This window comes from Cygnus atratus, chromosome 2 (genome assembly GCF_013377495.2).
Source record: "Cygnus atratus isolate AKBS03 ecotype Queensland, Australia chromosome 2, CAtr_DNAZoo_HiC_assembly, whole genome shotgun sequence".
NCBI lineage: Eukaryota > Metazoa > Chordata > Aves > Anseriformes > Anatidae > Cygnus > Cygnus atratus.
Window position 1 is genome coordinate 156,567,104 of NC_066363.1, and position 23,322 is coordinate 156,590,425.

Genomic DNA, 23,322 nt, shown 5'->3' on the forward strand with positions numbered 1-23,322 from the left:
AAACACCAGGTGGTAATAAATTGATGTTACACAGAGACGACACCTCCACAAGCCTGCATTACTCAGAACAAACAACCCAATCTTCCTTCAGTCCTTATTAAAGCAGGCAGGCACATTAACATCAGGGGCTACTTAAAAACCTGGAATTTTAAAAATGCTGAGTAGCACTTGGCCTGAAAACAGACCCTGTTACAAGAGGGTCCAGTAATGAAAGCACTACTTCCCGAGCTTCAGGAAGCAGGGAGTTTTTACATATTTGCGATCTGTACTCTTAACGTGTTTAAACTTCTTGTAAGAGTCATTTGCTGTAGCTATGGAGAACACATGAAAACAAAAACCTTCACGAGTGCTTTAGTATGTCTGAAAATACCTACATTTCTGCACCAAATGAGAACTTGTTCAGTTGTGACACCCTCCACTGTAGAGAGGATTCATTTTTTCTCTGCAGTTTGGAGGAACGGGACCCATCACTCCAAGCCCTATTTCCAAGCTAGCTTTACAGAAGATGCCACAAAGGAGTAAAATATTAGGTATTCCAACCAAAGGATACTGTATTTCATTGCATGATTAATTTTAGCCTGGAATTGGGTCTTCAGGATATTCATAACTTGGCATAACTTCTGCCAGTGCTCACCAAAGGCTGGAGGTGAGTGACTACTATCTTTAGCATCGTACAGCCCCTTGCCAGCAGAGAACCGCAGATGAAGTTTATTCTATTTTAACTTCAGGGTGCAACAGAGTAGAAAAGCCAATGAGATTTCCACCAGATCTGACAAATATCCGCGAAGTCCTAAAAAAAGGGTAACTGAGTGATTAGGAACAGAGCAGCAGCTGTGTGAGGGGAATTAAAAAGGCTGGGACCTTTCAAGGTGTGAGGAGAGGAGATGGGGGAGCAGGGGAACTTGACCAGTATTTGCAAAATCCGTGAGATGATGGATAAACCGAACCCGAAGTCCCCTAACAAGAGAACTAGTTGATACTTGATTAAACTAATTTATTAGTTTCTGACAGAAGACCTTTTCTTAGCATGAGAAGGAGAACACAGGCAGACTGTCTCAGCAAATTCATAAAGCTTTGGGGCAAATTCAGGGAGAATGGGTGCCTAAACAGATACTACAAGACCCCTCCGAAGTCTCTCATGCAACAACAGTGGATGCTGAAGAACCAGAAGGAGAAGAGACTGCAGGTAACAGCCACCCTCATGTGGTATCCTCAAACATTCACAGATGAGAGATGCTGTCAAAGAGAACAGTGAGCAAGATGGACCACTGACGTGATGCACTTTTTTACATTCTTAATGTCCATAAAAGCTTCACCTTTTGCTTCTACCACTGAAGCTGAAGCGTGATCCCTGGTTCTTCCTTAAAGTTCAGCTGAAAATACAAATATACCAGATTTGCAAGCCTTCCCGTGCCTGACATTTCATAGACCACATTTATCATGTCATTTGTTGCTAGTGAAGGATGATTATTTCCAGGCTTAGAAAAGGCTTTGACTGGAAGTCAGAAAATTAAATGAAGTCAAAGTAGACATTTTTCTTGCATTGAACAATTCAGAAAAATCCAAAAATCTGAGAAAAAAGCACATCTACTTACCAGATAACATGCAAAGTATATTCTCATCCTTACAAGGACCCAAAGTAGTATGAAAAAAAAAATCAATCAAAGATGCCCCGTGACTTATTCAATACTTTCAGGTGTTTCGTGTGTTTTTTTTTTTAAATGTCAAACGTTTGCAAGCACAATTGAAATTCTCATGTATAGTCTGATGTTCAAGTACCACTAAAGGAATTCAAGTCTTGTTTCTCAAATCTACCTCTACAGGATGCTGCAGACAACAGAATTGATATGTAATTATTTCTGAAGTATATATATATATATTTGTACGGAAGTTTGAGCTCATTTTTCAAAGGAAAGCAAGTTGTCACCACAGGCTGCTGAGCCAATTTAATATAACCAATTTGTCCCTGCTGCTGCCAAAGCTGCAGAGCCTGCTACCCCCCATTCCTCCCTGCCAAGCATTTCCTCATCCACACTGCCTGACGAGGCAACCCTTGCTTCCCTTCCGTGGCCTCCTGTTGCTGCTTAAACGCTTTTTGAGCTGCTTTTACTTATTAAGACAGAAGAAATCTGTCCGGGCTTCTTCTTTCTGGTTTTGGGTTGTGTGTGTGTGGTTTTTTTTCTATCTAAGTGCGGCGAAGTGGCTCAAAAAGAGCTCTAAGAAGCTCTGGAGCCAGCACAAAGTAAACAGCAAAAGCACATGGCCAGTAGTAGGGAGGAGGAGGAGGCTTCCCGTTCTTGGCAGCTGCAAGCTATGTCGGCTCATTGCTCTTCTTGGACTACACCTGGCTGGGGTGGGAGGAAAATAACTAAGCAAGGGATAGAAAACATCCTCTGCACGCACAGAATGGGGAGAAAAGCGAGGGCTGGGTTTTTGTGAAATTGCTTCTTTTCCAGTCCAGCTGCACGGATCATTTGCAGTCCACATCTGACAGCTCTGAGCCTCTGACACTAAACTATTAAATCGCGTTTACTGGTACTGATGCTGGGGAGCCCATTTACTCACCTGGGCAAGAGAGGGAGGAAAAGGGAGGAGGGAAGGCAGAGCTGGGCAGAGAAGGAGAGCTCTTCCATTGCAATGGTTAAAGAAGGCAGAAATATTTGGTTAAAATATGAATATTAAAAATGCGAATATTGTGTTCAACCTTATTTTTTTCTCCTCCTCCTTTAAAGCTATTTACCAACTATTAGCTGGTACCCAGATGCACATGGCCAACTAAGCTGGCAGGTTTGAGAAAGAGACCAAGAATCTTTAAGACAGGTGTATTGGCACAGAAAAATATCCAGGGAGCATCCCATCCCAGCAGACAGAAGGAGGGTGAAAAAGAAGACAGAACAGAGAGGAGCTGCTGGGTGAAACAAGTAACACACTCGAGGCAGACTGACCGAACTTGTACAGTGTTTGGCCTCCTGGCTGAAATAATGCCCACCTTCCAATGCCTGACCTACCTCGCCATGAGGGGGTCCTGCTGATCTGGGAAGCTCCCGTGTGCATCTCCTTACCAGTAAGGATGGATGGTTCCTTAGGTCACCTACGTCGTCTCTACTGCCAACCCTTCATACTGAACAAAAAGGAACAGAAACCGCAAAGGACTTTCATGTTCCATCTCAACGACGAATAATAAACTTCTTACAATTACGGCTTTGATAAAGTTGAAAGGTTTTGTTTCTGTAACATATGTTAAAGGATTGTATATAATACACTAAATATTCAGACATAATGATAGTAATTATTAAGATTGTTCTTCTTATTAATAAGATTATTCTTGTATTTCCTGAGAGTGGAGCAAGAGAAGCAATTTATCTTGTAATTTTAGGGTTTGAAACATTTGTAAACTGAACAATTATGGCTACATCAGCATCCAGTGTTCTTCTGAGACACAAATGTCTTCTAAAAAAATTAATAGGATGCTCTGCTTTGTAACATGAAACATTGATGGTGTCATAAAATGTACACAAAGGAAGTATAACAAGGTATGGAAAGTATAGTTGTGAAATACCAAATATGTTCCCAAAAGTGCATCAGAACACCCTATCTCTAGAAACGTTAACTCTTAAAAACTGAGGCATCTCCTGACTTCGGGTTCAGATTAGACACTGCATGAGCTGAAGTCCTTGAGGGCACAGCCCGAAAGGAACAAACAAGTCTGACTATCCAGTTTACCCAAAACAACAATTTCCCCTTGCTCAGGAGCGGAGCCTTTACTAACACTGCACCGCAGTTCCGGCACTGAAGTTTTATCTTCTGACACATTCTTATCAAAGAAATTAACTCCAGGAATTTGGATATGGGGCAAAAGTGGATGGGGTTCCTGGGTAACAGGGCAGACAAGGTTTGTTTGCATCTGATAGAAAGCAGACAGGGATAAGCACCTGTAATTTGCACCAAAATCAACAAAACCTCTGAGAGTTAACTACCAGAGCACTAGCTACAGATCTTCAGCAAGGGATTGTGATTTAAGAACATTGTAGGAGTGCTATGGTACCTTTTAAAAGTAAATTTTGGGGGCAGAGATCATTTGAACACGTGACATAAAACAAGCAAGCGTTTGAAATATGCCTGGCACAGTCAATGGCAGCAGGAGCACACCTAATCTCTAATTATTTCCAAGTAGTTCGTAAAAGTCAAAGTATGGTTTAAAGATGCTCAGCATTTGTTTGAATCTGACTCAAAGCACTACGTCTTCAACAGCTGCAGAATATTTCCTGGAGCAAATGGGGTTTCATAGGTAACAGCCAGTCAAGGAGAAAAACCCATTTAAAATGTCACACACGATGCTGCTCAGAGGAACGAGGAACACCAAAATGGGGTGAAAAGCAGCAAACTAAGGTTTTGGTAGCCGCAGAGCCTATGTTCCTTCTACATAAATATAAAATCAGAGACAGTAAGAGTTAGGAAGATTTACTCCAAAGAAATACATTGCAGATTATCTCCACACTCCAGTAGAAAACGGGTTTCATCTGCTTTAAGGAATGGATAGAAGCACATTTTGCTCATGTAAAGCAGAGTCCAGAGCAGGGAACATAACGAGACTTTGTGCTTTGCTGTCCTTCCAGCTAAAAAAGGGCAGACCCTAAAGAAGCATCCCCCAGCCACAATCTTTCACCTACCGCAAGACTACAAAAAGTGCGAAGAATGAGGAGCAAATTCTGATTCATTAGTGCAAAACAGCAATTCCTCATTTCAGATGTCAGTTCGTAAATGAGACTGAACACTTCCCTCTTCCATTTCTTGTGAAAAACCTATTTCCTTACAAGAGCCTCAGCTGCAGGCTGCTTCCCGGCCACACGTCTCTGCAACAAGATAGGCACAAAAAGGGTGTTTGTGGGAGAAAAACCCTTCAGGCACAGCTAGCTGCATGTTTCTTCACTACAGAAATGGGCCCACGGCCCTTCCCCACCTCTCATTTATTCCAGCCATCCCCTACCATGTACCTGCGGGACGTCAGGGAGCTGCATTTCAGGAGTTCCTCACGGGATTTAAGGTCTCGCGGCCAAGTCAAGCTGTGGCACTTTCCTCGCCAACACTCCCCCAGGCCTGTGCTCACTGTTTGTTGAGAAATTATTTTTTCTTTAATTCAGCAAATGAACCTCAAAGCTCAAGGATTTCAGAGACGAAGACGGCTTATACCAAAACTGAGCAAAAACTTGGGACAGATTCAGTTTCTCTTTACGTTTATGATGTTGGTGGTAGGAGACGGCTGGAACAGATGATCTCGGCGGTCTTTTCCAACCTTAATGCTTCTGTGAACTAGGTTATTTGCTTTTAACACAGCCATTTTACCAATTAAGTTACTTTAACAGTATTTGAGAACAGAGAACTTCAAAAACACTGCAGTCAAACAACTGTTCACTAGCATGCCCTGCTTTCAATTGTTTCATTTTCCATCACCCACAATATACTCGATATCAAGGAATTATTTGAATTAACTAGACTTATTGCTTTTATAAACCAGGGTAAGTGTCCAGGAAAAACAAACAAAAAACAACCTTGTTCTTCATTTTCCAGATGAAAGGCATACTGTTAGAACTGGATTTGTTCTGTAAATTTGATTTAAAAGTAAGAACATGCTCCATATCTTTAGCTTGCACATTTACCTTGCTGTTTCATGTCCCTTTATCAGGCCTAAGAAGCACCTGTATTTACAAAAAAAAAATATTTTGGAAAAGGTTTGTCAATTTTTGAAGGACTTCTTGTGGGAGAGGTTTAAGTTCCTTGTTCTTGTGATTTAATGTAAAATTTGGATTAAAGAGATGACAAATTGCTTTGGAAATACTCCTAAGAAGAGTATGTTTTCACAGAAAGAGGTGAACTTATAAATCAATTTATTATAACATTTATATATTCTCCTCTTACACGCTACAAACCAGTTCACAGTGACAGTACAAACAGCATCTCCGTGGCCAAAAGGGAGCAAGGGGAAAAAGGAAAATACGCAAAGTAGCAGTAAAAAATGCCAGAAATAATTATAGTCCATAGAAAAACCCAGTGCCAAGTTACACCGGGCAACCAATGTTCAAGAAGAAAGACTTTAACAGAAATCAACAACCTGAAGTGTCTGGTATCCAGCCCTTCTCCAGTTTGGCTTTAATTTTGCAAAGCAATGGGCGCCCCCAGGCATTTCCAGGAGCAGACTCAAGTGGGTATTTATGGCCAGGTGATGAGCTGGAGTAGGTGTGTGCATACTGATAAGGAGGGAAGAAATGTTCAGCACCTGAGCGAGCCTGGCCCTAGCCCTGCAAACTGGTAGAAAACTGCACAGTCACAAAGGACACATTTTACGAGCAACTTTATGGCATTCCAGCGGGCTGACTGTCCTTGCGAGGAACAGAAGGGTAACAGCCTGCACCGCATTTACGGTCTGCTCCGAGAATTGTTTTTCCCATTGGAGGAAGAGAACACAACTGCATTTTATTGCCATCAGAGCTGGAGTGGTATTAGTCTTATACTAGACTAATATCAAGTAGGATCTACAATATCTTCCGCTTGTAGACTGGAGACGAAGAGTGGGGAAAGTCTAACAAAAAGAAGGAAAAGATGCTCTCCAAGAATTTTTTTGGTAGTAAGTTACAAAAAAGCTGTTAACAAATTCCTCCTTTCCACGATCTGTTCCAGGGCTGAAGCATCACATATACCACAGACTGAGAAACCCAAGTGAAGTTCATGGTATCTGTCACCTCCTAGGTCCAGACATCATCCCCAACAGCCCAAGGGAATGCTTCTGTGCTTCCAGATGTGTTATTCAAAATAATGACTGAGTACCCAACTTCTTGGTAGGTTCCTATCACTGCACAGGAAAGTACCGACTGGCCTCAGGCATCAGTGATGACTGATTCTTTAAAAAAAAAATTAAAATAAATCATTATAGTATATCAACACTTTCTATTGATCCACAAGCATAACTAAGGGCAAGTATACTTAACATACAAGTAAAGCCATTTTAAGTTGAGGTTTGGCATCCTACCTCTAGTCTGCCCACTCCTTTTTCTTTCTTTTTTCTTACATCCCCAAACAGTGCACTCATACAAAACTTCTCTGAATTGCTTAATATCAAAGAAAACCAGAAGAGATACAAGTACAAGCTTCTGAGCTGGCCATTTCTCCTTCTCCTGAAGATGCACAAGCCACGACTGAGCAGATAACTATAGTAAGTAACCACATACTGAATGCAAGCATCCTTAAATTCCTTTCTGGATACCTCAAAATGATAACCGTCTTCTGTATTCACAACTTCATATCCAAGAATTATCTTCTCTTATAACATAACCAGTTTCAATTAGGTAGCTTGCTCATTTGTGTGGAGATGCAGTTCCAGAACAGACACTGAGGTTCACCCTGTGAAGGTTTTTCCCCGTTTTTCATTGAATTTTACTAATTTCTGAGATTCTTAAACCCAGACCCTCCCACCTTTTTACTTTTGCTCAACTGTGATTTTCACATAAAATAACAAAGTGGGGATAAACCTCGACTAAGCAGAAATCAGCATCCAGCATTATTTTTCTGTGCTGGATAAGCATTAGATAAAAAGTCACACGCTTGAATTAATGGAAACTCCTCAAGTTCACTTCAATCAGCTCAGTAAGTAGCCACCAGATTTGAAAGAATCTCACACTGGGCTGGTGGTGATCAAAACACTGTTTTTCTGAACTACTCATAATTTATTAATTGAAGACAAAGCAAAAACAATTCTCTACTTCAGTATTTCTTTATTTACACTAAAAATGAGCTAAGTACCACACATCAGGTAGCTGTATGTATGGCTTCAGAAGGAAGAGGTACAGCTGAGATCCTCACTGGCACAGCTGCCAGTACGTGCCATTCATTACCTAAACAATGCCAGTGTCCAGTGACAGCATTTTAGAAGTGCTTCACTACCATTTTTTCTGCTTCCCTCACTCTTCTTTAAGGAACCTGCTCTGTTTAATTTCAGATATATAACTAATGCCTTGCAAGACGTACTTAGCTGATACCTATGCCATTTTTCTTAGTTGCTTTGCACAGCCCTACAAGATTTCTCAAATCTATTGCTACTTTCCAATTGGTAATTTTTAGCAACTGAAGCTAAAAACTAAAGCAAAACAAAGAAATGAGTATTAAAACTACCAGATAAAACATCCTAATGAGATGCATGGTATTTACACAAACACTACAGATACACTCTGCCTCCCTTTCCTCTCTTGTGGAAGAGTTTGCTAGTAAGGTGTAATATTAATTCCTTGGCGGAAGGAGCACAACACTAGGATCTCTACAGACTCTGGCCTGCTCTCCCCCACAAGCAGCATGCTGCTGTATGTTTAGGTACCACCTTTCTCCAAACCAAGAATTCAGGTCAATCTTATTTTATTACCCATAACAGTCACTGCTCCCTTGCAGAACAGCCCAGACAGAGGAATAGCCACTACCTGGTATTTTTGGAAACCCACAATGATAGAGCAGAGGGATTCCAGAGTATAAACCTGAGTAATTTCAGCAGGAATAGTAAGAACTCTGAGTTCAGAAAACTACCTGAAAGAGGGTTTTTTCATAGAAACTGTTAGGTAGCAACACTCACAGCAACTGCTGCTGTTCCTACTGTGATCTGTTGGTTTCCATTATTAAGGTATGGCATACTTAAACTTTATGAACATCACAGTTTTGAAAAGAAGCAAGATGTGACAGATAAAAGGAATAAAAAACTTGAGTCCTTACTGCTCCTTCAATTGACAGCAGATACTAAGAATTGTTTAAATGTAACCCGGTACTTCTCAAGCATCACATCCAACATTAATGGTCAACACAGGCCACGTGGTTTTGTTTTACTAAAAATTAGTTAAGTGCATCCAAAACCAGAAAGAATTTGCTCAATACCTGATAAAACCAGAACCTACTGAATTCCCAAGATGACTTTGAAAGAATAAATAACGAACATTTTCCCTCCCGAGTACCGATTATGCCTTGTACCCATTTACATATGCAAATAAGCAATGTGGCCGAAGAAACTCAGCAGCCAAAGTACAAATGTGCAAATCCTTCACTTCAAGGGCAGAACAGGAATGGTGCCTTGATGTTCTCCTACCTTAGCGTAAGATAAACCCCAGGCATTAGATCCCCCCGTTACCACTGATGTAAAAAATCCTTTTGTATTAAACAAGCACGGATTCAGGAACACATAAGGGAAGCCTACTTTTTGCCAAAACCTACCGTTAACTTCTTGAACAGGAACACGTCCAGCTGACACAGCACTGCTGCCTGCCCCACCCCAGCCCTGTGCAGCTGAAAAGGGCAGGGTGTAAAGTGGGGAGGCAAGTCATCGTTTCCTTGCCATCCAGACACAAAAGCAGCACGCCTCAATGCTGTATGGTCAGCTTTGCTGACTGAGGTATGGGCACATAGGCTGCTGCCATCTCAGGGGTGCCTTTACCTCTGAGAAAGGGCTGTGATGGATAGCTGCAGAGCTGCAGCAGTTGCACACTTCCATTTCAGAGTCCTTTTGAGCCAACCTTTTTATTCTGCCCGTGTAATTCTGTCCCACTGCAATCAAACACCCGAGTGGACACAAACCTGCCAAGCCGACCAGCAGCACAGGCCTGGTCCGTGAACGGGCCGCTGGTCCCGAACTGGAAGGCTGCTCTGGTCCGACGTGTCCCTGCTCAGTTTATCTCGGCCAACCATCATGTCACAGCCAAGACAAAAACTCCTTTGAGGTGAAAACATTTGGGTTTCAGGAACAGGATTCCAACTAGTATCTCTCCTGGGAACAGCAAGGCCTACAGATCATTGCTGAGCTGCACAAGGCCTAAGCACAGGCCCTATTGCCCCTTACCTTCAGAAGCCAGCTGAGAAGCTCCAGGAATATATCTGGCTCCTTCCCATCTTCCTGCCTAGAAATATAGATTTAGCATGACTGCAGGCCATTACCCACCCAGCAACTACTTGTGATCAAGTTATTTGCTGCAGTGATCTTTATAGATCACATTAAAGGAGAAAACAACTACAGGAATCCACGAACTATTAGCATTAAAGAGTCTAGCTTCAACAAGGAGCTAGAATCAGGAAAAGTCTAGTTTTACTGACAATTTTAAGCACGGATGGCTTCAGCTAAATCCCTATAGTTATTGGAAAATATGCAAAAAACTAAAGGAATTATTTTTCTTTAGTCATTAGTCAGACAACGCTGGTGTCACAGGCTATAAGCAACAAGGCAATGAAGATGATCTGTGTATTCTACAAGGTCAAGAAGCAAAATAATTGATTGCTTTTTTGAACGTTTTCAAAGTTATTTTATCAGCACACCTCTTCTGATTCTGAAAGGAAACTGGGGGCACATTTGGCTGACACAAGGTGAAACATCAAACGCTGGGTACAGAGAAGTCACAACTACTCAATTTCCTCTGACAACTAGTGACTTTTAGTCCTACAGCATGTCAAATTCAAGTCAAAATTCAGCTTTCAGTCTCAAAATGCCACACTTCAGTTTATTAAGCTCTTCATCTGCCCTCTTCCCTGCAAGCTGCTCCCCAAGTGGCTTCAGCTGCTCTGAGCACAGCTGTACCGAGTAGTGGCAAAAACGAAGGTCACGCGCCGATTTTCTTCCTGGGCTTACTCCAAATGAGGAGACTTACACCACGGAGAAGCCATTTTTTCATTACGAATTTCCTCCATAAAACAAGGGACTATACATCATTCACAGAACGAGTCCAATTTAAACAAACAAACAAAACCCAGGCAAACCAGAAGGCTAGCCTTTAGTTTTATGGATCTGAAATCCCTGCCAGGCAAAACACTCTTTTGGAAAGCAGTAGTGGTGCTGGGGAGAAGAAAGCAATCCCTCTCCTGGCAATGACACAAAACTTGGTTATCAGATAAAAAAAAGAAGGGAGTTCGTTTACAGATTGTTTTCAATGAAGTGACTCAGCAGGACTCAATTCCACCCAGGAAAGCTAACTTTTCCTGCCGTCTCTGCTAAGCACGGACGTGCAGTGAAAACCCAGTGCTCCTCCCTTATCCCACCAGTAAATGCGGTGTCTCAGGGAGTGCTGGCCACCTACCAGTTAACCAGCTATTGCCATAACCTCAGCAATCCCTTTTCCTTCGCCGCCAGTCAGAAGGAACTGGTGCCAGCACCACTCACCACCGCATCTGCAGAGATCTCACTGATTTTGTAAGGAGATCTGTGTGAACGCCAACCGTATTTTAATAACTACTATAATCAACTACATTTATGATGTGCTGTCCTTAAGCTGGTTTTAATATAACATTCACAAAGGCATTTTCTTTTGTCTTTGCTGTGCCAGCTTATAGGAACCAGCAGCTTGTATGGGCTTGCCTGCTATAATGTGATAGTGCCTGTTAATTTAATGTCTCTCCAGTTTTTAATAGAGTATCGTGAACAAATCCATACCACATCATGAATTAAGGATACTAAAGTGTTTTTTTTTTTTTTTTTTTACTAATAACTGATGAAAAGTACAGACTCTGCTAGCACACTGAAATTTTTGCATGGCATGAATTTGCACCTATTCCGTTTAAGCCACACTTCAGCAAGTGGAAGGATTTAAGCAAGCTAATATATGCCTTGCAAATGTAATGCCACTCAGAAAAGCTTATTTCATTACAACAGTCCTTCCAAAAGAACTGTGCATGGAGATCAGTTGTCCAATCGATTGCTTTTGTTAACACAACAGAAACAGGTAAGAGAACATCTTGAGTGGACCTGAAGGATTAGCACCTAAGGATGCTGATTTCTAAACACTGCAACAGGCTATTGCCAGGCTAACTAGGTGAAGAAAATGAGAAAAAAAACCTAATATATATAAATGAGAACACAAACACACATTTTTCCTAGGTGACTTGTGATTAAAAAAGTCAAATATAAATGGAATAAGAAATCTATTAAGGCCCCAAACTCTTGTCTGAACATTCAGCAAAAGGGAGTATTTCAATCAACGTACCATCCTCTTTTAGATGCTGGCTTCCAGACTTTGCTCTTCTGCCTTTATCTCAAGCATCTCCAAAAGGACAGTGAGATCAGTTTGTTTTCCTTGCGTAACTTTTAGTTTTCCAGTGGCAGCTCAGAATTTAATTCCACTCTGGTTCACTGGCTCATCACTAAGTACCACAACTGATAAGATCACACATCTCCATTACACTGCTAACACTAAATGCTCTCCAGGCACTCAAAACAATCGTTTTCCTTTCTTGTCCGAGTATCTCGAGCTCCATCTTCTATCCCATTTCTCTTGGAATAAGAAACAACCACCCCAATGGAAATGCATCACTTCTCATAGCACTTCTCACACTTTCTATACATTTTGAGCAATATCAGCTCTACCACATGCAGTACAGTAACGCTGAATTGAAAAACAAAACCACCTACTTTTCCAGACTATTTTCACTTTTAAATAACCAAAAGCATTTTGGGAAGTTTTCTTAAATTGCCTTTGAAGAGTTAGTGGTTAGATGAGATTAATGATATTTTTCTTTTCCTTTTTTTCTGCAAAGGCTTCCAACAGTAAAGCAGGCACACATTAATGGAAATAACACGTGCTTCAACAGTTTGTGAACCTCACATCTTAAAAGGTCACTAACAAAAAGTTTAGAGAAAACTGATGTTTGGAAATAAATGGCTAACATGTCTCATCAGCTGATTCAGCAAGTGTAGCAAGATGCCAACAGGCTGCCAAAGGACAGACCGAACTCCTCTTTCCCCAGGTGTGTCCCCACAGCAAGGGAAAAGCCTTTAGCATTATAGCATTCCCTAACTGCACCCACAGATCTGCAAGAAGTGCAAAAGTGAGCTGAACACTCCCTCCAGTCACCTGAACCCCGAGTCACTAGGAAGATGGAACAGAACACTCATACTAACAGGTTTTTTTTCTTAACACACCATAGCTATTATATTTCTATGCTACGTATAGACATTAAGGGCAAAAAAAAAAGAGAACTCAGACGAATTACCTGCCTACCTTTCCAACATCAGCGACTTTCCCTATGCCATTGCCACCATCGTGTTTAGGTGATTACTCAGCACCTGAAAAGCGATGGGTGTGCAAGACTCCAGTTATCGCCCCAGTATTTTCCTGCTGGTAAAACAGCAGAGAGTGAGGAGATGGGGACGAGGGAGGAAGAGCTCTGAACTTTTCCCCCCACGTACCGAAATCTGGCTTTTACTCATCGCTTATCGCTTTAAAAAGATTGCAACATTAACAGCTTGCAATAAATAGGGTAAAACGCCTTCCTGGTGGACTGACTAAGTTTCACAACATAGCTGGCTTGAAAACAAAATCAACACAAGGGCTTGGACTGAACTGCAGTTATCTGAAGACAGTGTACACCTTTTACAGTCTAAAAGGCAATATTCAGTAACTGCAATCACCCCTCGCTAACTACTCACGGGTGATACACTTAACATCACGTCAATTTATCGCTCGTAAATTATTAAACTGAGCTCTTCACTTGGAAGGTTATTAAGGAAACTTCCTCCTCCCTTGGGTGGATAATTTACAGCTATACAGCCGAGCTACCCAACCACCCCTAACTGTTAATTTCACGTTTCCTTCACCGAGTTATTGGGCGTATTAAAAACGGCATGCCATACAAAATTTGGGAAGAAAGGCTACTAGCAAAAGCATCCAACACAAAATACATTATACTGTCTAAAACTTTTAAACAATATCTGTAAGCTTCAGATTACAGACTTAGTAGATTACTACTGATCCAGAGAAAGTATTTGGTAAAATTTAAGGCAATTAAAGTACTCTCTGGTCTGTTACAGTCGGAAAGAAAACATCCCTCTAGGACACCAGCATAGATTTGCAGTACTCAGCCCAAAGAAACTTACTGCCTGCCTTTGCCGCGACCAAGACTCCGACTGCAGCGTTCTCTGAGGCTCTGGCCAAGCGAGAACCTATGTATTTCACAAGCTGAGAGATTTCGAGTTTCAAATTACTTAGTAAGGGAAGGGTAGCGGGGGGAAAGAAGCAGCCAAAAACGTCTTACTCCCATCGCTACTGAAGTAAAGTTATACGGGCAGCTTCCTGAGAAGAAGCATGCCTGTCTACAAAATCCACACTTCCTCTTCATTTGCCAACCAAAATATTCTCAAATCTGGAATATACAGAACCAGGCTATGGTACCAAAAATTCAGAAACGTCACTTAGCATTGATGCTAGAGTAAAGAGGAGGCAAAACCTGGTAATACAGATTATACAAGTACTTCATGAAGAAAAAAAGTACTGTCTTATTCTTTGGTGCAGCCCTACAGTGGGAGCACACAGAATTAACTGCAATTAGGCCAGCCCACAGCATCAGCAGGATGGAAGATTTCAGACTGATACTTACAAGAAAGCGAGCACAGACTCACCGACATGTTTCAGAGCATTTTCAAAGAACAAATGTTTGCTATGAGATCACACACAACATGCCAAAAGCTTAATCTGTCACAGTCAAACAGAGAACGGACCATTCAGAAAGACGTTTTTCGTAGAAATCAAAGAAATACATCAAGATCACATCTTTAAGGCGTTACAAAACACTTGATAAAGTTTTATCAATTTTTGCCGCAGATAAACTGAAGCTTTAACAGATTAGCAAAAGGCTCGGAATAAAGCCATGCAAACCAAACGTTTCTCTCGTTAATATATTACCTTTCTTTGACTGTAGATATCTCACAGCCCTTATCAAAGTAGGCCAGATCCGTTTCATTTCCCTAAGGTTAAGCTGGTGAACAGTACACAGGGTATTCATCGACTAACGAACGGCCACCATTCAATGACAAATATAGCACAAGCTATTTCTCATCTGCCCTATTTTTTGGGGAGGATGGTATGTCGCTTTTTCCAGAAATCGCCACAATTGGCAGACTCAAAGATGCTGTGCCTTTGTCCTTACGTAACCGTTCGCATCCCCTCTCCCCCCCCCCCCCCCCCCCCAAGAGGAATAGGAAGAGATTACACGGCCGCTCTCCATTTCGGGCCGGAGACGGCTGGGATAAGCCATCATCACCCAAGTTACGTCCTGAGAACCCTCCGCAGGCAGCCAGGGCAAGAGGGAGGGATCGCTTTGCCTTCATTTTAGTTGTTGCAGTGGGTGGGGGGGGAAATCAATACCTTTTATCGTGGCCCAACGCAGCCATCCCCTGCAAGAAGGGTGCAGGCAGCCTTCCCTGCTGTCTTGATCCTCTGGTGCTGGAGCGGGAGGAAGAAAACTGATATCCCCGACGCTAAACAGCCTTAACAACAGATGGCAACAACCTGTTCTTTTTTCTTTTAAAAGAAGTTTTTTCTTCCCTATTTGTACACTCTGCAAGGTACTCTCTAGGAAAGAGACTTCATCCTGACTCTCAGGATATCCCAAGGAGGTGAATCCCGATTTCATCTAACCCTGCTGTTACCCAGTTTATGGCACACAGGCACAGACACCACTATTACCCGTAAATCCCACTAAACAAGTTTTTACTGCAAGCAAAGCGCAGCTTCGTCTCAGCTTTACCTCCAGCTACTGTTGCTCACTGCTTTATTAACTTTTGTTCCCCACCGAGGTGACAGATTCTGTACTTCGTTAGACATTTCCAGGATGCGGTGGTGCTCCAGGTCTGTGATTTAAGTTATTTCTCCTATATATGCCAGTATTTATCAATACAAGGCAAGGGGGAGTAAGTTTAGCCTGAACTTTTCAGCAAGGTGCAGAAAGCACTCAAGACAAAGACAGCGTTAACTGCATCATGTGTCCTCCAGACAGCAGAAAATTGTACATAAACTCGGCGTTACTTTACCCGAGACCACTCCTAATCAATTACGTGTCCCAGCTCCTACAGCACCATCTCCTCCCCGGTTCAGCCACCTCTCCCCTGAACTTCTGAAGCAACTGCCTCTGTCGGCGATCCAAGATTACGGTGACGCAATACTCCGCGGCCAGTTTCTCTTCCAAAAAAGAAAGTGCATTGAAATGAAAGTGGACGAGGGGAGAGTTGTGCTTACAATCAGCAACACTTAACCTTTTACAGTCGCTTGCCATCTAAGGAAGATTTGATTCTTTGACTACTAACACAATTTTGAGCTTAATCCCCACGCTGTATCTTCCTATGGATACTTTCACCCACATCACCAGCGCAAACACTCTCCGGATCATAACAGGGTAAATATTAGTGTTTTGCAACGCAAGTTAAGATAATCATGGGAATGAGTTTCGTATTTCCATCTAATTATTGTTAAGCCTCCATTTCAAGTCAAAGCGTCTCGCTATAAAAGATGCCCGCTTTGTGGCCAGTCACCCTCTTTTTTTTTTTGTATACGAGCTCAAGCAAAAAGATATTAGTCCCCCATTGTACATGCTACAAACAACTTCTTCCGAAAGGCACACGAAAGCACCATTACGCTGTTTTAAAACATACAAACCTTAAAACCCACGCAACAAGACCCTCACAGCAGCAGAACTAAAAGCTGAGCAGCTCAAGTGCTCTTTCGGTTCAGATAATTTTGAAAAGCCAAGGGAAAAAAAAAAAAAGCATTACGGTTGTCAGGTGAAAGCAGACCCAGGTGACTGCTTCACGTTACAGTTGCACGACCGGAATGAAAATAAGATGGTATATTCCAGGTTTAGCTTTTTTCTTTTCTGATAGGAAAAAAAAAAAAAAGCTGTAGACACACAGGTGGTAAAACATTAAGTGAAGGAGGGAAGGGAGGAGGGGGGAAATAAAGGTAAGTTGCGTGTACCTTTAGCCCAGCACATCGGGAAAGGGCTGCAGCCGCTCTTCTCCATGCAGCTCGCACCTGCTGGTTTGGGGCCCCGCCACCAGCTCCACCGTGCACCCGGGCGGAGGGGATGGAGCCAGGCTCAGGGTGACCCCGATCAGTGCTGCGGCCGCCCGGGGTCCTGCGGCGGGGCTGGGAAGCCGGCCCCTGGTGTGAGCAGCGATCCACCAGGCCGGGGAGCGACCAGCGACCTTCCCTGAGCCCGCTCGGCCGCCTTCATCCTCTCGCTCCTCCGCCGGGCGAAGCCAAGGCCGGGTGAGCCGTGGCGGAGGGCGAGCGGAGGCCGGGAGCGAGGGAGGGCGGGAGGGAGGGCGGGCAGAAGGAGGGGAGGCGATGAGGGAACGCGCCGTCCATATAACTAATCTCCCCCTGCTCCCGTTGACAGGGCCTCCAGCGGCTTCCTCAACCCGGCCGAGCCCCGGGTGCCGCGGTTGGGGCGGCGAACAATGCGGAGAAATTCAATGGGGAGAAAATCCTCCCAGAGGCACCCGCAGCCGGCATTCACGCCCGCGTCTTTCTTCCCCCTCCCGTCGCTTTTATCTCCTTTATACAGATGCTCGCACGCAGCCGTCCTGGAAAAAAAAAAGAAACGGGCCGCCCCAAAAAGCACACGGGAACCTCCACAAATTTGTAGGAGCGGGCAGGCGGCCCCACAGCATCGCCGGCCCCACTGTGCACCTGCAGCAGCGGCCTGGCTGCGAGAGCCCGGGGAGTATCTCGATGCTTTAAAAAATAAGAGAAAGCACAAAAAGCCAGCAATTATCACAGCCCATGCCACTACAAAGCCAGCAGCACGGCTGCCACCCCCTGAAACCAGGGCTTCCTTATATATTTGTATATATATGTATATATCTGTGTATATATATAAATTTTTTTTGTATGTGTGTATATATCTGTGTATACATTTTATATATCTTTATATATATACATATAAGCATAAATATGTATATATATATACACAGATATATAAATATATATACATATTTATGTGTGTATATATATATATATATATAGACACACACACCCCTCTTGTCGAAAAGCAAAGATCACCACAAGCACACAGCCTTTGGCTCATCTCGACTTTGCAGGATTTAACATCTACACTACTTAGAAAAGGATTTTCAGAGTATATAATTCAGAGTCTAATTCAGTATATAACCAGAGTATAGCCACTGTACACGTGTGTGTTTCTAAACACGCGTTCAAGCAGCATGCGTCTATGGAAATTAAGGAAAAACCCTTTTTACCCTTGGCACAAAACAGACCGTGGACAACTGCTTGGGCTGAAATACCCATTCAAGCCACCAGAACAGAGCTCAGGCAGATCCTTTCACGTATTTTATATTCAGGCCTTTTCACGTATTGCATGTTAATCTTTCCCCACTCACAGCAGTAAGGCACACGGCTTAGCCAAGTCTGTAACCAAAAGGGAATTAATCCAAAGCTAACAGCCTTCGACTTAACCTATCTGCCTACTTGTAGCAGCACAAACTAATCTATCGCATATATTTAATTACTGTTCATTATTTCACTGCCACCTTCACTTCTCCATACACTGGCTATGCAGAACTACGGTGGTGCATGTGAAAACTCTTTGATAAATACAGTTGCTGCTACTTCTGAGAAGCGTTGCTTTCTTCTATATTCAAAGGAGAAAAAATATTCACTGGAAAAAAAAAAAGAAAGAGCAGGGTTAGGCCACAAGCAGGCCATCAGATGTTCTGCATCACTGCTCAGGCACAAAGCTCTTTCTGGGGCTGAAGAAAGCCAAAGGGAACCGAAGACATGCCTGGATGCCTCCCCCCCTCCCAATAAAGTTTTCAAAGCCCTCCAGTGCTCCGCAGACAGCCCGGCACTTCCCAGAACAGGGTGGGTGATATTTACCTTCAACGCTGAAGAAATACATGTCGGCTAGGGTACCCTTTGCAACACGACCGAGTACATTTGTGTCCTACGGAAGATGCGCGGAGGGCAGGTGCCGGTGTGGTGCCAGCTCCAGCCCAGCAAGGCACAGGCGAGGCGATTTTCCAGGTCCGGCTCCGCCACCTCGTGACCCTGAACCCTTGTTTCTCTCCGCTGCAAAACTGAAAGCTGCAGACGCTTTCCCGGTTTTCACCGAGTTTGTTTGCTCTGTGCATTACGGTGTAAAACACATTTAAAAAAAGCGTGGATTTCTCCCATAGAAAGATGGTGTTTTGCAGAAAACAAGCTAAAAAAAAAAATTAAACTGAGAGGCAAAAGTGGTAGGGCCTAAATTAAGTTTTCTTTGTGAAAATAAAACTCTTAAATATCAACTGGTAAGTGCATTACTGTGGCAAATTATAGCAAAATGCGTGGACCTGCATTTGTCTTTCCACTTTTCAGATGAAACTGGTACAGACTATCAATCCCAGTGCCAAGAGATGCTGTCTGCTCCTTACAGCTCTCCTTACTGATGAGACGAGCGCGACGATCATTCTTGGCAAGGACGTACTTCCCTGCTGTAATATCACGCTACGAAGTCAAGGTGAATGCAAAGTACTACACGGCCTGCGAGCTTTTCTCTTCAGTTTTACAATTTAACCAAGTATTTCGTGCTCTGAATAGACAGATTGTCAAAACAAGCCAATCGCTTCCTTGATGCTAGGGTGTATTTTCTTTTAATTACACCTTCTCTATTGATTATTGTAAAAAGTACCTAGTAGATACAAGCTCTTTCTCCTCTCTCAAACAACACTGTTAGTTTTTCAGTACAAAAAAGCCCAAAGAGTAAACTCTGTGTTCTGGATAAAGGCAGAAACCCCAAACCTACAGGTTGCTGTTTTGTTTTTGTTTTTGTTTGGTTGGTTGGTTGGTTTTGGGGGGTGGGGTGATGCAAAGCAGAAGATAAGGCACAAAGTAAAAAGAAATTGAAAAAGTATTTGCAACATTTTATAAATACTGCACACCAAGTAGGTGTCTGAGTACCATTAATGTAAAATCACCTGTTTTAAGTAATGCCAATCAGATTAGACCGTTTACTGAGGTAAGGACCATTTGTCAGAAACCAGGCTTGTGGAACAAGAACACTTGTTCTTCTCGTGTTAGATGCACCTGCTGACATATATTGATAGTACCTGCGTTGTACTCACTGTGTAAGCAATGATGCTAACGGCTATTACACAAAATACTAAAAAAAAAAAAATCTATTAAAAAAATGTATCCGTTCATACTAAGAACATACAGAAGGATGGGGCATTTTCATAAAATACACGTTATAACCAGAAAACCTCAGAGTACCCCAATGATAACCTAGAAAGCCCAAGACCCTCAGCTAAGAAATGACATTTTGCTTCCAAGGAAATTTGAGTCAGGATTTTGATGTTTTTATTTTTATTTTTTGCACGGTGACAATGACTTCAGTTGCCCAATGCCAGCCTAGTTTCCAGGCTTCAGAGTATCAGCATCAGCTCTCTGAAGGCAAAGGAAAGAAGTCAGAAGCTTTTGACTTGTATCACAGCATTTGGTTTGTTGTTTTCATTTTGCCTGAAGGGCTGATCCTGTCTCCCAGAGAAGCCAGCTGCAAAAATAACAAAGTTCCACGAAGTGGAACAAAGGGTTAAAGAGCAGTTTTATTTTCACATCAGTTAGTATCTCTGTTCATCAAATTTTGATCAAACTGGCTGACAAGTTTGAGCACTGTTGGGATGGGCAGCAGGACAGAGCTAAATCAAGAAGTTTCTTTGCCCAGAGAAACCAAACTGAACTCAGTACTCAGAAACTTTGAAGGAAGTCCATGGATCTATCTTAAGGCAGAGTTCAATAGCAGAATAAAAACCTTCTTTTTCGGTTCCTCTGCTGCAACATCTCAGCTGCCAGACGAGCATACCAGCACCACGGCTCTCCTTCCAACAGTGAGAAGAAAGCAGTATTTTTGCTTGTTAGATGAAACAAAAAGGTGCAGCCTAGAGCATAGGAATCCTATCAATATTATTTTATTTTTTTGGACTTGACCATTCCCAGTCTTAGCCACTTTCTGGGATACTGCTCATCACTCCAGTAGGAACTGGGTGCTCGAGAACAAGCACGTTTATTTTAAGAAGATCTGCATATTGATTTAAAAGAGGGAAAGAACATTTCTTCATTGCATTCATTTTGCCAGTTAAAAAAAAAAAAAAAAGACAGTTCCCAAACCAAATTTGCCCTTATGAAAAATGGAGAGTTTTGTTTTAAGCTGCAAATGCTTTTTACTGAGAACTGCAGAACAGCCTGTAAAGCTAAAGTGCCTCACGACTGTTTTAACAATTAAAACATGTTCATTGCTCATGTGACAATCTTCTGCATCCTAATTCATTTGCTCTTCCATGTTTGTTTCTAGAATTCAGCAGCAATGCTCTCCAAAGACTGAAACTGCAGTGTAATTTTTACTGATCTGCACCCTCTCAAGCTTACCCCTCACGGTTTCTTTAATTACTGTAATTATTTGTGGGTGTGCTCAATTCTGCAAGGACTGTAATGGAGATCTTCTTGGGATGCCCTGGTACCTAAATGTATCATCCTTTAAAAAAGGCAAAAAAAAGAGCAAAGCAAACTACCGGTAAGATCTGTTCTCTTTTGGAAAGTTCTCAATCAAGAAATGTGGATTTGGGAATTTAGTCTTCAATGTTAGTCCTCACTCCATAAAGCAGGTCCTGCTTTACGATTTCTTGCTCTGTTTTGAGGATGCTTGAGATTTCAGCTCAGATGACACAGCGAAGGACACCTCCTAGCTTCAGCCTGGGCCAGCTGATAGCCAGGACAAGGAGGGAATACACTGCAGGATTCACACCCTGGTGCTGCAGCTGCCCAGAGGAAGATACTACCATCCCAATGAAATTCATTCCAGATTATAAACTATTTTTCATCTCTCTGCTTCAGACATTTTTCTAGCATAAATTCAACCCAACGTTGAATTAATTCCTTGTTCTCTTCCTGCGCTTGGTGAGCTTTATTAGTAGAAAGCATCTAAGGCCACGATTCCTGAGAAGTGCATATTTAAGTAACACATCCTCACCATGCCATGAGCACCTAGTTGGCATCAGTATCCTCTAAACTACATTTTACAGTAGCATTTGTATCTCTTTTTGAGATGCAAGTCCTCCTTGGTTCCCATGGCCGTGTTTCATATACTGTTACCAAAATACCTCTGTTATATTCCATTATAAAAATACCTGGGGAAAGGAAACTGGGCAGGACATTGGGAGAGAGAAGGAGCAACATACTCTGAAGTTTCCCATACTTCCCCTTCCCAAAGGATCCTCTGATGTTGAGCAACATGCAGTGTCTTGGCCCATGCTGTTAAGACACCAGATGTTAGAAAGACCACTGAGTTAACTTTATTTGTATTGTTCCATAAATAAAGACTAGCCATTTTTTAAACCCACATGGGTTGCATTAATTTGCAGGCATGAAAGTCATAGCAGATTTTCTTGTGGGTGGACTAGCCCCCTCATACTCTCCCACTTCCTTCCATTTACTTTTGTGAAGGCTTATTGTAGAGAAATATAAAGGCAGCACCATGAAATCCGAGAATGTTTTAAAATTACTCCTTCCTTAGGGCCCTGATTCCAATCTTCTGCCTCTTTGGATTCTAGGTTGTTTACCAAAAACCCTGTTGTTGTCCTCAAGATGTCTTTGAGAAGTTCCTTCACAATTCCAGCGCTTCCACAAAGCAGAAATCTGCTTGCTGGTGAGCTGGAAAGCTAAGAGGAGAAAAGACCCAACCCTGCACCTCCTGCTCCTTGCTTTAAGGCAAAGTCAAGTCTGATAATTCTGCTCCCCGTGCTTACCAGTTGCACTGCTTTTCTCTTCCAGTTTGGATGGGGAGAAGGAGTGAGACACAAAGCTATCCAGAACGGTCATCAGAACCTTACAAAAGCTTCCTCTGTTTGTAGGGAAAAGGCTCTGGTTATGGGCTAAACACAGCAGAAAGTACCTCAAGGGGGAGAACCCCCCCCTTTGATGCTGTTTAATGGAGACTCATTCTGCAAGGATCACTTTTGTTCTGTGGAAGGGACGCATGAGTGGATCAGTTGACCTTACAGACGCCCCTGAAAACCCCTCTTCATTAATTCAAAGGTAAACGAGACATAATTGGTCACATCTTCGAAGAGGCGATAGAGGAAAAAGAAGTTGGTTAGGGGTCAGCAAGTCTCTGAAGTGTCTGCTCGTATCTGGGCTGATTTTTCTCTCATCTATCTAATAACCAGTTATACAACAGAAAGCTACACAGCCACAGAGGGTCCAATTAATTTACCAGAAATGGCATAGCCTGGACATGTTTCCCTCGTCCTACCAGCTTCTCCTCCAGATGCTAAATACACAGCTAGAACAACAGCTTACCAAAAAAAAATGTGTGCTAAAAAGATGTTTACAACTAAGAGTTGTGTCTGATTTATGTATCACCGCACCTCAGAAGAAAGCATGTAATTTTCAAAGACTCACAGCATTACATAAAACACAAATATAACATTAGCAATTCCTCAGACTTTCAAATCACTAAACGCAATCGCAAATGGAAAAAAAAACTCCACAA

At 42.5% G+C, this 23,322-nt stretch overlaps 1 protein-coding gene across 6 annotated transcripts in view; it reads right to left on the reverse strand.

Moving 5' to 3' along the window:
• Nucleotides 1-23,322, reverse strand: part of PTK2 (protein tyrosine kinase 2) — a 204,724-nt gene that overhangs the window by 127,543 nt on the left and 53,859 nt on the right. Inside the window, exon 4 of one of the 6 annotated variants that reach the window (XM_050708969.1) lies at nt 3,009-3,121. The exons of 3 other annotated variants lie outside the window; for them this stretch is intronic. In XM_050708969.1, coding sequence (XP_050564926.1) covers nt 3,009-3,054 — 46 coding nt within the window. In that variant the 5' untranslated portion in view covers nt 3,055-3,121. Of the gene's footprint in view, nt 1-3,008; nt 3,122-16,751; nt 17,312-23,322 lie in introns of those variants that run through there. 2 more of the 6 variants (XM_035561706.2, XM_050708968.1) reach the window with 2 other exon arrangements.